The following is a 16,007-nucleotide window of genomic DNA, read 5'->3' as shown; positions in this document are numbered from 1 at the left end:
GTCACCAATGTATAGAGACAAAGAAGCTCCCGCACACTTCACATTTGCAGAGTTTTTACTTGTGACGTTTCGGTTTATGACCTTCCTCAAGCAATTCCGAATAGCTTGTGGAAGGTCACAGACCGAAAAGTCACAAGTAAAAACTCTGCAAATGTGAACAGCTTCTTTGTCTCCATCAGTTCAAATCAAAGCCACTGGACACACGTATTATTTACTAGATTTACCTTTTGTAATGTACCCTGGTAAGTAACTAAACCTGCTCTCTGGAACACACCCCTGGTCCCCTGGACACAGCGGGAATACGCTCTCTAAAGTGGCACAGCACAGTGAATCACACACACCCATATTGGCCCCACCAGGTAAATATTCAAAGTGCACAGCTTTCTGACTGCCCTAGATCTCCAAGTTAGTTAAGTGATAAACCTCCTAATAGCAGTGGCCAATGTTTGTTTTGTATTAGGACAGTAATCCATAAGACCACTGTATTAGAGGGTTTATCACCTGCTCCACGTGAGTATCCTCAGCCATAAATGTTTCAGTTACTAGCGGAATTGAAGGTGAAGATTGTGCACATCCCAGGAAAAGGTGCAGTACAAAGGCGGACTAGTTTTCGGAGTGAGGAGTTCACACACTTAACATCCCTTTTGTTGTTCTTTTATTAGAAATAATAATACAAGAACAACGAAAAGGATTTGAAGTGTGCTTACTCCTCACTACGAAACCTTAAATACTAAGGAAGGGAGGCTGACTCCGAGTCCATGGTACAGCCACTAACAGAGGAGCCTTGTGGCTTTATTCCACAATCCAAAAAGGCAGAAGGCTGTGATATGAGGAGGTTTGCCACTTGCGCTAAGCTAACATGCCATGGTTCGTTACTAAACCATGGATTTAACCCTCTGGCCAGTAGGCAACCTGCTTTGTGGAGCAAATAGCCTTCAGAACATGGACTAAGGCAACGATAGTGAAGGCACTAAAACCCTGGCTTGTCACGTGTACAAAGAAAACCAGAGCCTTTACACACGTACTTCAGCAGGTTAATAACACTTGACAGCTCTCCATCTGTCAAGTTCATATTCAGGCAGAATGCACATCCTCACCAACCATAAAACTACAAAAAAAATAAAAATCCAAACACACACATATAGTCTCTCCCTCTGTCTTAGTGGAACCACAGCTTCTGTAGTTGTTTGTCATTTTCACTTTGTAAATATCCACCATGTCATGTCATTCATTAAGAAAAACACCGTCAGCATCATCCCCATTGAGAAGACTTCCCCCTAGTGTTCAGAATTGTAACAGTTGAGTCAGTATCTCTATGGTTAAAAGCATAATCACATGCATAGCATTGATAGTCAAGCAGGTCTACACCCCATCAACTTGTTGGAAGGCCTTTAAACTCTAGAGAGTATGAATAAATAAATCAATCAATCGAGTGTCATGTTTCAGTTATGATTAGTTATGTTATGATTGAGTCGACCCAAAGTAAAGCTATTGGACTTCCTTTACTTTTGGGTTGTAATATATATACAGTAAGAACGGATGTAGTACTTATGTCTTCAGTTTTTGATTGTTGAAGGCTTACTACTGACCAGCATCAATGGTTTGCAAGGTATTTAAGAGCTCTAAGGCTGAACGGTACTGTATTTACACCAAATGCTACAGAAAGCAGGTCCATTGCACATTTTTAAAAAAGTTACTGAAGTCTCTTACAAGTGCCGTGGTTAGAGACAGATGGGGTGGCTAGCTTTTACTTACAAAAGGAGCTGATATTTTTAAAGCAGCTTAAAGTGGAATTGGGGTTAAAGTAATATCTGTAGTGTCAGCATGTCTCTGTGTGTGTGTGTGTGTGTGTGTGTGTGTGTGTGTGTGTGTGTGTGTGTGTGTGTGTGTGTGTGTGTGTGTGTGTGTGTGTGTGTGTGTGTGTGTGTGGTAAAGAAGTAAAGGTATAATAGTCCCTTATCTTCCAGTCACAGTGCAAAATGTATTTCTTAGGTGTCAGCTCTAACCTAAGAGCCAAAGCTGTCCGGAGACCTCCCCGTCCACAGCCAGGCATTTCTTCAACACAGGCAAAGTGGGAAGCCCTGGGGCCTATACTAAGAAGCTGGTTCAGGAGTAAAACAGGTCAAGTTAAGAGGTAAATCATCTTCTTAAGAACATGAGGACTCCAGGCTCTTCTATTAGATGATTTACCACTTAACTTAACCTGGTTTACTCCTCAACCAGCTTCTTAGTATAGGTCCCCAGGGGACACAAGCCTAGGAAAGAGTGAAAAACACAAAACCGTGCAGTGTAGTTGTAGTGTAGTGGTGCCGTGCTAGTCTTGGAAGCGCAGTCTCTGGAAGGCTTCCTTGATGCTCTCTGCGTTGTCCGGGGCGACTGTTCCCCTGACGCCCAGCACCAGGCTGTCGGTGATGTCGCCCTTCAGCTTGCGCTTGGTGAGGACCACGGACCCCGCCGCCTCTGGCTCCGCCCCCTCGCTGGCATGAGGCCCCGTCAGCACCAGGTAGGCGGCGTGACGACCGCGCTCCAACAGGGTCACTGGACCAATCAAAACACACGATGGAAACACTAATGACACCAAGCAAAACACACGACGGACACAATGTGTGGATTCCAATATGCGGAATCCAGTTCTCGACCTGTGCTTGTGGCCTCACGTTTCGCTGATGTCCCACCTCCATGGAGAAAACAATAAATCCCCGCTCTCCGCCTAGCCACAACAACTTTTGGGAGACTATTCTTCATTCACCATCCGGATTGCAAATGAGGAAATGACATTAGAATTGTGTTTTTTTGTGAGATGATGAAATACACTTCTGTGGCCTGTGACATCACGAGGCCACAAGCATGCAAGGGAGGACAGGAGTCTGCATATTACAATGCACCCACTGAATGACACTTCTTTAGTAAGAAAATAACACTACTACTACAGTAGTCACTGCATCAAGCAAAACACAAGGCTTACAATATGCGAGATGTAAAAACACTGAATGACACTTAACCCTTTAGTAAGAAATATTACTACTCCAGCAGTCACTGCATCAAGCAAAACACAAGATGAAAACACTATGAATGACCGGATGTAAGAAATACTACTACTTCAGTCACGACATCAAGCAAAGCAGAGGGCTTTCAATACACAAGATTTAAACACTGAATGACACTTAATCCCTTAGTAAGAAATACTACTACTCCAGGCACTGCACCAATCAAAAACACAGGGCACTTATCTTGCATACACAAGATAGAAACACTGAATGATGACACTTAATCCCTTAGTAAGAAATACTACTACCCCAGTCATTGTGTCAAGCAAAACACAGGCCAGTTACATTCATACAGAAGGCTTAAGTTAAATCCTGAATGGCATTTTAGATGGTTTGTAAGAAATACTAACATTCAGAGATACTGCAGTGGCTTGCGGCAAAAAACCTCAATACCACTACAATTCAGTTCAATTCAATATTTCAGACCCATTGTGGTCCGTATCACAATAAAAACAGCAAAACAGCTAAACATTAAAACACAAAAGAAAAAATGACAGATATTGTATAGCTGACATTTTTTTCACTATCCCACATACAGGCATGTCCACCAATGCTCCCGCAAGCCAGAGAACAGTCTCGCAGTGACGTCACCAATCGCCCACTTTCATAAACAACATGCCAAACTGAGACTAAATGTCTTACCACACTGAATGACACTTGAAACTTTACATTACAGTACATTACATTACATTACATTACACTTAGCTGACGCTTTTTTTTATCCAAAGCGACTTACAGATATTTACAGGGTTTTGATTACAGTCCCTGGAGCAATGTGGGGTTAGGTGCCTTGCTCAAGGGCACTTCAGCCAGGAAGGGAGTAGAAGGGTGCAATTCGAACTTGCAACCCTCTGATCTAAAGTCCATCTCCTTAACCATTAGGCCAAGGCCACGGCTGCCCCATTTGCCCCATCTTGTACTTCAAATAACTGTAAGTCGCTTAGGAAAACAAGCATCGGCTTAATGTAATGTAATATATGTATACATGGACTTTTCCTGTATTGTCTTTATTAATCGTCTCTCCGTTTTGCCTACCTTCACATGCAATGATTTGCTCCACTGGGATCGTCTTCTGCAGCAGTACATCAGCGTAGTACGGATACAGGAGATTAGAGAAGTGCTTATCTGTCCCGGACTCCTAAAACACACAAGGAGTTAAACATTAATGAGGAAACACAACACTGTCCACAGCACACACAGGAAGTGTTGCCCTTGGTTACAGTGCTTTCAATAAAGTAAGTCTTCTAGAAAAGGAAACTCATTTAAATTTGACACATTAATAAAAAAAAAAACGTTACATTTTATAATTATTTGAAATACAATGGAATGATAAGTGTAGTCATACAAATGATTGTGTTTTTGCTGTTGCTTTTTGGAAATCCTATACAATTAGGTGCATTTAAAAGGCTGCTATTGCCCTTTAATAAGCATGAATATACATCACACATGATTTCATACACACATTATTATGCAAATAAAGTGAGCACAGCCACCCTGCCATAACATCAATGAAGAGTGTGCAATGTTCCCTCTCTGTGTTAATGTGTTCAGTGTGCACGATGAGACATAAATGCACTTGCCGTTTGGTTGCCCAGCATCTCTCCCCACAACATGAAGACGGAGTAGGAATGCAGGGTGACGATGGAGGCAGGAGCAGGCGCATGGGGCACATGCTGTAAGGTCACCGACCACAACTCCAGCCCCGAGTTCCCATCCAACACCACCACCTGAAATAAAGAACCACCACATTACCATTACCACACCACCATATTACATTACATTACATTACATTACATTACCACATTACATTACCATACATTACCACACCACCATATTACATTACATTACATTACAATACATTACCATACCACCATATTACATTACATTACAATACATTACCATATCACCACATCAACATCTCCCTCCTTCCTTGGCGGAGGCAACTCTGTCTCTGTGCTGCGCAGGTTGCCAGAGTTCGGAGCTGCCGCCTCGCCATTAACCTTGTATAACCGGTCACCTCATTGGCCATTATTACTTACATAAAGTCGGTGCCCCATATAAACGTCCACACATAAAGTCGATGCCCCATAGAAACATACACATACACGTACAGTATTAAGTCTGTGCCCCATATAAACGTCCACACATTACATTTGTACCCCATCCACGTACCCTCTTGGCCCCATTTAAACATCAACGTACCCTCTTGGTCCCATTCCCCGTGTCCTCTTCCATCACCACATCAGGAATGTCGTCTTTATTGAAAAATCCAAATGTTGGCTGGCTAAATATTCAGAGAAAAACAAAAAAAAACATATTTTTAGAATATTAAGATCATGCACATCAAATGATTTGAATACTTGAACAGTATTGTGACTCGACTGTGTATCACTATTCGATACAGTATCGTTACAGCCCTAGTATAGTATGTAATGCGTCATTACCTGAGCAGTTTAGTGGTGTTGGCTCTCCAGCGTGAGGTGAGGCTCTGGCCGTCCAGCAGCTCCATGATGCTGACTCCGCCAGGCTGGCTGGTATCCTGCTCCCCCTCGGCAGCACTGGGACTGGGGCCCGTCATCAGCAGCAAGGGGGGAACCCCACCGCCCAACGACACACTGGACACACGCTGCAGAGAGCGAGAGCTGGAGGATACGGAGAGAGTGTAGTAGAGGTTACCTGTGGAGCTTCCACCTCCATGACATCCAATATCATCCTAACATCACATTTATACACAGAGGCCTATGATCCTCAACCACCCTGCCCCCAACTCCACTTCTACCCTCTCCTCTCTTCTCCCCTCTATTCCCCTGCCCTATCTCTATTTGTAAAGCGACCTTGGGTTACTTGAAAGGTGCTATATAAAACCAAGTTATTATTATTTATTATTATTATTATTATTATTATGATGATGAAAATCATTTAGAAGTCACGCCTTATGGTTGTCAGGAAAACGTGGATGCTCATGTTCCATGTGGTCAGGTGAGTACTTCTTTGTTTTTAGTTATTCTTTAAAGAGATGCTGTGACACTTTTGAGTGTTTTTTCTAAACAGTGTTCGGTCTAACACGTCCAAGTAAATGAACACTTGGGTAAAATGACATTTGTGTTTTCGCTTCCCGTTTTCTTCCAAAATTATTTCCTCTCTTTTCTCCATTTTACAGTGAAATTTTAAACCTTAACATTAAGCATTACTTTCTTTGTATAAAATGGATGAGCTATGTGTTAAATACCAGGATGGTTGGTGAATATGCTAGTGTGTTGCCTGCATGGACATGTTTTGCTGGTGTTGGTTTGCCACTGTTGTGATGTTCGTGAATGAATCGATTCTTTTGAACGGCTCCTAGGCATGGAAGATGGGAACCGAATCACAGCTAGGAGAGCCGCTCTTTTCCCTTTTTTTTTGTTTGTTTTGAGCAACTGGCCTTCACATGAGTACTTTCATTTGGGGAAAAAAATCACAATTGTCTGCCACAGTGAGAGGCAGAGAGGCTCTTTAGAAGGAGAAAAATGAATTGTTATTTGGACAAAATCACCCAGAGATAGAGTCAAAAATTCGAACTTCTTAAAGGCCAACTTCCGATAAAACTCAGTTTTACTCACTCCTTTCGAAGATCGGACGGTCAACCCAAGTTAAACTCACTTGCAAGGCTCTCATAGCGGTGCGTCAACTCTCCTGGCTGTGTTTCCTGGTGTTTCCCAATTTACATAAATAATGCAGAGAAACGAGCGAATCACGAAAGCCTTTCTGTGTTTCGTCACGTCGAAAGAAGGCGTTGCCCACAAAGGTTTATATCGACCCATTTATCAAAAAACATGTCGAGTAATTTTTTTCTGCTTGTTTTCAAATCAAGCAACGTCTGGTGGCCCGAAACATAGCTTAGCTTAGCTATCAGCTGGTTGCTACTCTCAGGTACACACACAGCACAAAGCCTCATACATAAAGCCAGCTCACTCTGGTTGCTCCGTGCCTGCAGCTCGCCTAGGGGTCGCTGTCGAAAGAGCACAGCCCTGAATGGAGCCTGCACGCCTCCGTTGGCGCCCCTATAGTGCAGTACCACCCGGGGAAGTGGCGACTCTGTTTCCCATTACATTCTCTCCAAGAACTGGAGGACTGAGCCAATCAGAGACGCGTTTCTTCGAGAGCAGGAGGAGTTAGCCAATCAGAGACGCAGTTCCACGAGAAACACGGAACACTCTCTCGTTTCTCCACAAGCCACCTTGCCAGCTTGCAAAAACGTCTTGAAACAAAGCGACCAGAACGTTTTTTAAAACAGGACCAACGCGTAACACATTCAATAACAATTGGGAACACGGCAATATTAATTAAATGACTGAGTAAATAACTAAAAATAACTTTTTTTAAAGGCACTTTGAGAGGAAGGAGCCAGTATGATCCGGATCCCGTCCAGAATCAGTAAATCCCATCTGGTGTGTGTGTGTGTGTGTGTGTGCGCATGTCTTACGGGTAGATCATGATTGGTCCCGTCCCGTTCCTCCTCTTCTCCCACGCTGCATCTTTTTTCACCTCTTTCTGGAGGCCGGCTTTCGCAACAAGATTCCATAAACCCTCAGCAATCAACCCAGAGCCTGAGGAAATTAAAGGGCTGGTTAGCAAATCGTTTCTCATTATGACCGCAACTGTTACTGTGATGTCTGTCATTGGTTTTGTATTCATCTTAAAGCAACAGTGTCCTTTTTTTCAATCTTAAATGGTGCTTCCAAAATTCAGTCAGTGCCTCAACTATGTAAAATGTCTTTCTGAATTTGCTATGCACCCCATCTTAAGGCATGTTACATGTTGACCGCATTGCTTTCAGTAAGTATTCAGTGCCAGTTTCTATGTAGCAGTGCAAACGGGTCGTGATTTCTTGAGTTCAACATTTGACGGTGTTGCCTAGGGGATGTCCTGCTGTACAGTGTGTTGCCTAGGTGATGTCCTGCTGTACAGTGTGTTGCCTAGGTGATGCCCTGCTGTACAGTGTGTTGCCTAGGTGATGTCCTGCTGTACAGTGTGTTGCCTAGGTGATGCCCTGCTGTACAGTGTGTTGCCTAGGTGATGCCCTGCTGTACAGTGTGTTGCCTAGGTGATGCCCTGCTGTACAGTGTGTTGCCTAGGTGATGTCCTGCTGTACAGTGTGTTGCCTAGGTGATGCCCTGCTGTACAGTGTGTTGCCTAGGTGATGCCCTGCTGTACAGTGTGTTGCCATTGTGATACCCTGCTGTACTACAGTGTGTTGCCTAGGTGATGCCCTGCTGTACTACAGTGTGTTGCCTAGGTGATGCCCTGCTGTACAGTGTGTTGCCTAGGTGATGCCCTACTGTACAGTGTGTTGTCTAGGTGATGTCCTGCTGTACAGTGTGTTGCCTAGGTGATGCCCTGCTGTACAGTGTGTTGCCTAGGTGATGCCCTGCTGTACAGTGTGTTGCCTAGGTGATGCCCTGCTGTACAGTGTGTTGCCTAGGTGATGCCCTGCTGTACAGTGTGTTGCCATAGCACTGGAGGAGCAGCAGCACCTGTCTGCAGGAGGAGGTACTGCGCCTTCTTGGCCGTCTGGTGCAACATGTGAGAGGAGGAGACCTCTCCACACACCTCCACCTCAGAGCCTAACGTCACTCCAGTCTTCCCCGAGAGGAACACCAGCTTCATCTGAAGGGAAAGAACAAAAACCTTTGTGAAACGCTACATCATGGGTGCACACAGCATGACGTAGAGTAGAGTAGAGTAGAGTAGAGTAGAGTAACTTTATTGATCCCCAGGGGGAAATTCAGGTATCCAGTAGCTTACATAAATACACAAATACACAAATGCCCACATGGACATTTCAAGACACAAATAATGCAGGAATAGTCAGGGAGGGGAAAATAAAATAAAATAGTAAAGATAAAAAATGTAAAAAAGGTAATTGTGCAAAAAGACATTCTGTGAGTTGGGATAGACCAATGCAGAAAACATACTCTGTCAGTTAAGGTAGACAATCTTAACATGACCTGGAACAAGTGTTGATGGATACATCTATGATTTAGTATAGTATGTAGAAGTAGGCAGTGTACAGAGTATGATAGGGGTGGGAAATACGTGATAGGACAAATATTTATCACTGGACTGAATTATACTTCCACGCAGGTCAGTGGACAAAGACACAAAGTCATAATTGTACCACATGACACAAGAGACAGCACTAGCAAGACCATGCCAAAGCCAAAATTAACAGATCTTAATCACTGAAGTAGGAGCTACAGTTAGGCCCAGAAATATTTGGACAGCAACATAATTTTCATCTTTTTGCTTACACTATACACTAACCCCATGGATTTGAAATGAAACAAAGACAACATACTATAACTGCAGACTTTCAGCTTCAATAGGGTATTTACATGATACTATGAACATGATACTATAACATGATACTATGAACATGATACTATAACATGATGGTATGAATGCCCTGTTAAAGGATAACTTCTGCCAATTTCGACATGCAGTTGTAATGCTCACACTACCCTGGACTTGTCAGTACCTGAGATTTTTTTTTTTTCCTTCAGCCTTTTCCGAGATCCTGGTCATTGTAATGGGGGCAGGTGTTTGTTTACATTTCAAAAACCATCTTGATTTATTCCCAAAAACATTCACAAGGTTATGCAACATCAGTAGACAACTTATCTTTTGAGATAATATTTGGAGTAGGCCTATTAAAAGCTTTTAATGTAAACAAAGTCTGCCCCCATTAGAATAGCTCAGATCTCAGAAAGGGCTGGTCAAAAATCAGCATCACCGGGTACTGACAAGTCAAGGGTGGCGTGAGCAATAGAACAGAATAATGAAATTGGCAGAAGTTGGCTTAATGGTAGGGCACTCATCTGCTATGAGGCCAACCCGTGTTCGATTCCGGCCCGGGTCCTTTGCCGACCCTTCTCCGTCTCTCATTCCAACTCGCTTCCTGTCTTCACCATCATGTCTCATAATAAAGACTTGAAAAGCCCCAAAAAATAACTTTTAAAAACAACAACAACAACAACAACAACAATAGTAATAAATAATTATTCTTTTAAAAAAATGATCTTTGGACGGACAAATCGATAATCGGAAATTAATGTGTGAATCGATTTAAAATCGGTAAATCGATTTTTTTCAACACAGCTATATACAACATGATGGTATGAATGTCCTGTTAAGTAAGGGTGATGTGAGTGTTCCCATGTCCCCTACCTGATTCTGTTGGGGCAGGATGAGAGCGAGGTCCTCTGTGCCGTCTCCGTTCAGGTCTGGGACGCTCAGTACGGGCAGCGCAGCTCCCACACCTGGAGACGAACTCTGCTGCCACAGCACGTTACCTGGCACACAAATACACGAGAGCACACACACACACGTATGTTGGCACACAGGTACAGGAGCACACACACACACACACACACACACACACACACACACACACACACACACACACACACACGCACACACACACACACACACACACACACACATGTATTGACACACAGGTACATGAGCGCACACACACACTTACAGTATATTGACATATGGGTACAGGAGCACACACACTTATATTGACACACAGGTACACGAGAAGACACACACATGCATTGGCACTCAGGTACAGGAGCACGCACGCACACACACACACACACACACACACACACACACACACACACACACACACACACACACACACACACAAACACACAAACACACACACGGGGGTCTTTTACTATCAGGTACAGGAGCACACACACATGTATATTGGCACACAGGTACAGGAGCGCACACACACACACTTATATTGGGGTCTCTTACTAACATCTACAGGAGCACACACACACACTTATATTGGGGTCTCTTGCAAACAGGTACAGTAGCATACACACTTATATGGGGGTCTCTTACTAACAGGTACGCGTGTGTGTGTGTGTGTGCTTGTGCGTGTGTGTGTGTGTGTGTGTGTGTGTGTGTGTGTGTGTGTGTGTGTGTGTGTGTGTGTGTGTGTGTGTCACTGCATACCTGTGTATGAGATGGCAGTGAGTGTATTGGTATGGGCAAAGAGACACGTGCCCTTTCCCTCCACTCCCGCTACACCAAGTCCACATTGGGCCCACAGCAGGTCATAGTTCAGGGGCAGCTCCCAAATGTTGTTCCCGTGCGTTCCATCCACCGCAAGCACAAACACACAGGGGGAGGACAAGCCTGCCAAACACACAGGTTCAGTCACCATAATGCGCATATTCAATAGATACTACTGTACACAGATTATGAAATATTATCAAGCCAAGAATACACTTTGAGTTGTAATGTTGTGTTAAATATAATAAAATACTCAATAAAGAAATGTTTGGAAAAAATAAAGAATACACTTGCCATTTGATCAGGCCAACATAACATTATATCAGTATACACAACGTTTTGTCAATTTTACACACTTGTAAATAGTAAATGTAAGTCGGTTTGGCTAAAAGCATCAGCTGAGTGTAATGTAATGTAATGTAATGTAATGTAATGAGAAAAGCTCTCACCTTCTGATTCACAGGTCTTGTTCTCCTCACTCCCCTTATTGCTCTTGTAGGTGAAGAGGACATCTTTGACCTTGTCTTCGTCAATATATTCTATTGCCAGGAAATCGTACGTGGCTGCAAGCATGCAAACACAAAACACAGATTATTTCAGATTCCCATAGAGTAGTGTTTCTCAACAGGGGCTCTACACCAGAGGGCATGGGGCACCTAAGTCACGCCCTCTACTTCCTGGTTCATGGGGCAGAGGGAGTCAAAAAATGATTACTGGGCTTGAAAATGAGTGATTTTTGGATTTGTGGTGCATAGGTGGAGGTCCAAGGTTTGGATTGGTGCCAAAAAAACACTAATTTTCAAGCCCAGTAATTATTTTTAGACTCCCCCTGCCCCATGAACCAGGAAGTAGAGGGCGTGACTTAGGTGCCCCATAGGGGAGCCCTGGGGGCGCTAGGGCTGCACGATTATGGAAAAAATCATAATCACGATTATTTTGGTCAAAATCATAATCACGATTATTAATCACGATTATTGTTTTTTGCAGATTTTTTTGAAAATTATAACAAGATGAAATATAACCAAGAATGAATTACATACGGGTTGAGCAAAATAAAATGAATTGTAATAATTATGTAAAGACAATAGCATGAAACTTAAGTGGACAGATTCCTGGCCAGAAACACCAGCCTGTCAGTATGTTCTTGCTTCAAGGACGCTCTCAAAAGTAGGTCACTATTGCCACGATTAAATCACGATTAAAGTCATGAGTTCGATTTCACTATTTTATCACGATTTTGATTATTTTTCGATTAATTATGCAGCCCTATGGGGCGCCATTTTATTTTATTTTATTTTTTAATGCTAAAGGGGGCGTTGGCAGTATGATGAGATCAAGGGAGCGTTCTGAAGCTTATGGTGAGTTCAAGGGGGCTTTTGTTCAAAAAAGGTTGAGAACCACAAGCCTGATTATCAACAACTTTCAAATCTCTTCGAGACTTGTTCTGACCGAGAGCATAACAATGAACATTTCCCAAACGGCATGGTTAACCCGCCTCCATTGGTTTGCTACCGGTTGTTTGCTTCCCGACAAAGTGGGAGGAACTCCCAATTTTTCAGGAGCTCAGAATTGCTCCTGGCTTGACTAGAAGCAATGCTGAAGGTGTTGCGTCACCAGGAGGGCGCGGCCTGGCTAGAGAACCATTGCTCTACAGCAGTGTTTCTCAACAGGGGCTCTACAGTCCCCCAGGGGGCGTAGAGACCAAGGAAGTCGACAGCCCTTCCACCCATCTCACAGTAACAAACAGCATGTTCCGAATGCCTGCAACAGGCTGAATACCTCTAAAAAGTCACATGACCAGAGGAATTAGAGTGTTTAGTTATGCGCTCTGAGGGGCCATCGAGATAGCCTGGGCGAAAGCCGACTGTTGACACCTTCAAACAGTCTGGCAAAAGCTAAGAGGAATGCGTCTCCGTGGAGGGTGGGAGATGGTCTGACCTTACTCTGCCATTTAAATTCATTGGAGTTCCAAATTCAAATTAAAACCCATATTGTGCTTTATTAGCATGACTGTTACGATATAGTGTCGCAAAAGCATACAAATAACAAAACAAAAGTGCGAATAGTGTTACCTTAACCAATCAGTCACGGACTTTGCGGGTGAGTTCTGCATCAGAACTCTCAACTGTTTGCTGATTGGGTAAACAGTGAACCGAACCGAGCTCGGAGGGTTTCGCTTTAGTGTAGCGGTCAGAGCCCCAGTTTACTACCACAGAAGGTCCGGGTTTGAGTTCCGGCTCTTTGGTGTAGCGATCAGAGCCCCAGTTTACTACTCCAGAAGGTCTGGGTTCGAGTCCCAGCTGGGCAACTCTACTCCCCTTCGCTACATGGAGTACATAGGATGGCGTCACCAGGCTACCATTGAGAAGCAGGGAGGGATTAAACCCAGTTGCAATTGGTGGGCATTCATTTATATTGTATTTTTTAATATACAGGGGTATTGGTAGGCTCGTGATGAGGCCAAAGGGGTGTTGTTCACTCAAAAAAGGTTGAGAAACACTGCTCTAGAATGATAATGCTACTCTTATCAAACCAGAGCATGTTTGCCTATGCTTTATAAAATCTTCAACATCTAAAGAAAGAAAGACAGACAGACAGACAGACAGAAAGAAAGAAAGAAAGAAAGAAAGAAAGAAAGAAAGAAAGAAAGAAAGAAAGAAAGAAAGAAAGAAAGAAAGAAAGATAGATAGATAGATAGATAGATAGTAAGAAAGTAAGAAAGTAAGAAATTTAACATGGTTGTGTGTTTAATAAAATGAAGGGAGACGCCTCAGGCTTATGGTCTACCTGCGGCATGTAAAGTGCGGTTCCAGGTCTGCAAGTAGTCTGGGCGCGTGGGGCAGGGCAGGATGAAGGAGAAGGCGAAGACGATGGTGAGGCAGAGGAAGAGGGAGAAGAGGAAGGCTGCGGTGCGCCACCCCGAGAGGCGAGAGAAGCGCAGGCCTCCCCCGCACGCCCCCTTGCTCTTCTTGGAGGGGGAGGTGGGAGCTCCAACGCCACTGCCACCTAGATCCCCTTCCTCCCCCTTTAAGGGATCCACCTCACTCGGGCAAACCCCGGGATTCGTCATCTACGCTCAGTCACACTCACGACACACACACACAGCTGTTGGGAGGACCTGAAAAGGAACAGAGAGGAGAACAATAAGAGAGGTTCCTCACTGTGGGAGTATTAAACTTTTCCTGCTAAAAGGCATCTATTGCATCACTTAACTGACGTTAGGCTGTGGGCAAGCTGGGCAAGTTTGATCCGCTGAGTCATGTGTGCCTGATCTGTCTGTGATCAGTCACTGACACCACGAGACTCCATCTAGCTTTTTCTGTTATTATCCCACACAGATACAGGAAACGCTCTCTGCACTGAGCTGAATACGAGTGTAACTGGCATTGTTTGGAGACCTTCTGGAACGCTCTCACTCCATCATAACCTGTATAACATCTTCCCCAATCACGGATACAATGTATCTGCCGCTGCAACAAGTAGAAACATGATACTAATACTGGAAACCCAGAGGACAAGTTCGCCACACCGCATTGACTGATATCATTATCGTCAACCAATTTGATTACTTCACACGAATGGTTGCCAGAGCTTTGTGAAATGCCTCCAAATGAGAAGTTGGTTTAGCTATTGTGCCTTGAAATGGGACATTTGCTACATTAGGTTACGTGAATTGATGATAGTAGTCTATCTGACAGAATGTCCGAGCTCTTAGATTTTACCTGAGACACCAAAACAACTGTTCAGTGATTTCTGAATGCATAGCTGTTTGCCTCCAGTGACAGCGCCACTGACAAATGACACACATGCTTGCTTGTTGTTGTGACTTTCGCAGACTGGTTGTCACCTCTGAAAAACAAACCTAGAACTAGTTCTACCTACAGCACGCTTTTCCCAGCAAAAACTCGTCCTTTACCTAGCTATGGCGGCTCTGTGACAGTGCATCATAGTTATCGCCAACCCGAGTCATTCCACACACATTAAAAGAACAATGTATCAAGTGAAGGGGAAACCGTTCGGAGATAGACAATGATACAGTATCACCACGTCAGACTGACCAACATGTGTTACATTTGTAGCGCCCGTTTCAGGAAGATAACACCGTAGCTAACTAGGCTATGCTAGCTTTCAACCCCCTAGCCACTCTCAGAAGTTTACTATATGCAAATTGTAAGGCATCCAGATATCGGCATAATGTGCGCTACCTGTAGCAATAAGAAAGAACAACGCTTCACCAAACCTTCAAACAGTGTCGTTAAAAAACTTCAGAAATAGGTTCAGCTGTTCACCTACCTGTCCAACTTGTTTGGACTGAAGTAGTCGCCTCGAGTGTTGCTGTGTCTGGGTAGCCCAAATACAACACAACCTCACGCGAGGTTGAGGTGGTTTGTTGAGAATGCTGGTCCCTCCCAGTGAAGCCAGCAACTGAACGCGGAACCCTATGTAAAAATGTCTAATGTTTCTATGCTGCGTATGCATGTCAACGATATGGAATTGTTTTCAAAATAGCCGTTTTGCTTTGTTTTGAGTTTGTCTAATAAAAAATGATATTTCAGCATTGGAATGGAACACAAGCACTCATAGAGCACAGACCTTCGCCAAGCCACTTTAGGGGCGGTCAGGCCTGAGACCCCCCCCCCCCCCCCATCCCATACCACAATTATGATGGGCTCAGTCCACTGTAGGCCTATATTATGCACAGATGGGACTCCCAAACTGTGGGCGGTCTCTGGGGGGACATTTGAAACACACAAAGCAAACAAAACAAAACAAACAAACAAAAAACCCTAAAGCATCGCCCCCTGATGACTGTCAGCCCACTGGGAAAATGCCCTGTATGCCAGATTATCAGTCCAGCCATGACTTCAGTCGTAAAACTTTACTCAA

General features: G+C 43.9%; 1 protein-coding gene across 1 annotated transcript; it reads right to left on the bottom strand.

Annotated features, from left to right (window-relative positions):
- Positions 1-102: 102 nt before the first annotated feature.
- fam234a (family with sequence similarity 234 member A) lies at positions 103-15,525 on the bottom strand. The gene is made up of 12 exons (XM_063221943.1): positions 15,414-15,525; positions 13,908-14,238; positions 11,570-11,683; positions 11,061-11,243; positions 10,254-10,378; positions 8,561-8,693; positions 7,510-7,633; positions 5,492-5,689; positions 5,250-5,331; positions 4,628-4,774; positions 4,083-4,185; positions 103-2,538 (listed from the first exon to the last, which is right to left on the bottom strand). Exons 2-12 carry the CDS (start codon positions 14,188-14,190, stop codon positions 2,315-2,317), a joined length of 1,716 nt encoding a protein of 571 aa, XP_063078013.1. The 5' UTR covers positions 14,191-14,238; positions 15,414-15,525; the 3' UTR covers positions 103-2,314.
- Between the last annotated feature and the right edge of the window lie 482 nt (positions 15,526-16,007).

This window comes from Engraulis encrasicolus, chromosome 17 (assembly GCF_034702125.1).
Source record: "Engraulis encrasicolus isolate BLACKSEA-1 chromosome 17, IST_EnEncr_1.0, whole genome shotgun sequence".
NCBI classification, from domain to species: domain Eukaryota; kingdom Metazoa; phylum Chordata; class Actinopteri; order Clupeiformes; family Engraulidae; genus Engraulis; species Engraulis encrasicolus.
Note: the sequence above shows the minus strand (reverse complement) of the source record. Positions and strands in the feature narration are given on the sequence as shown.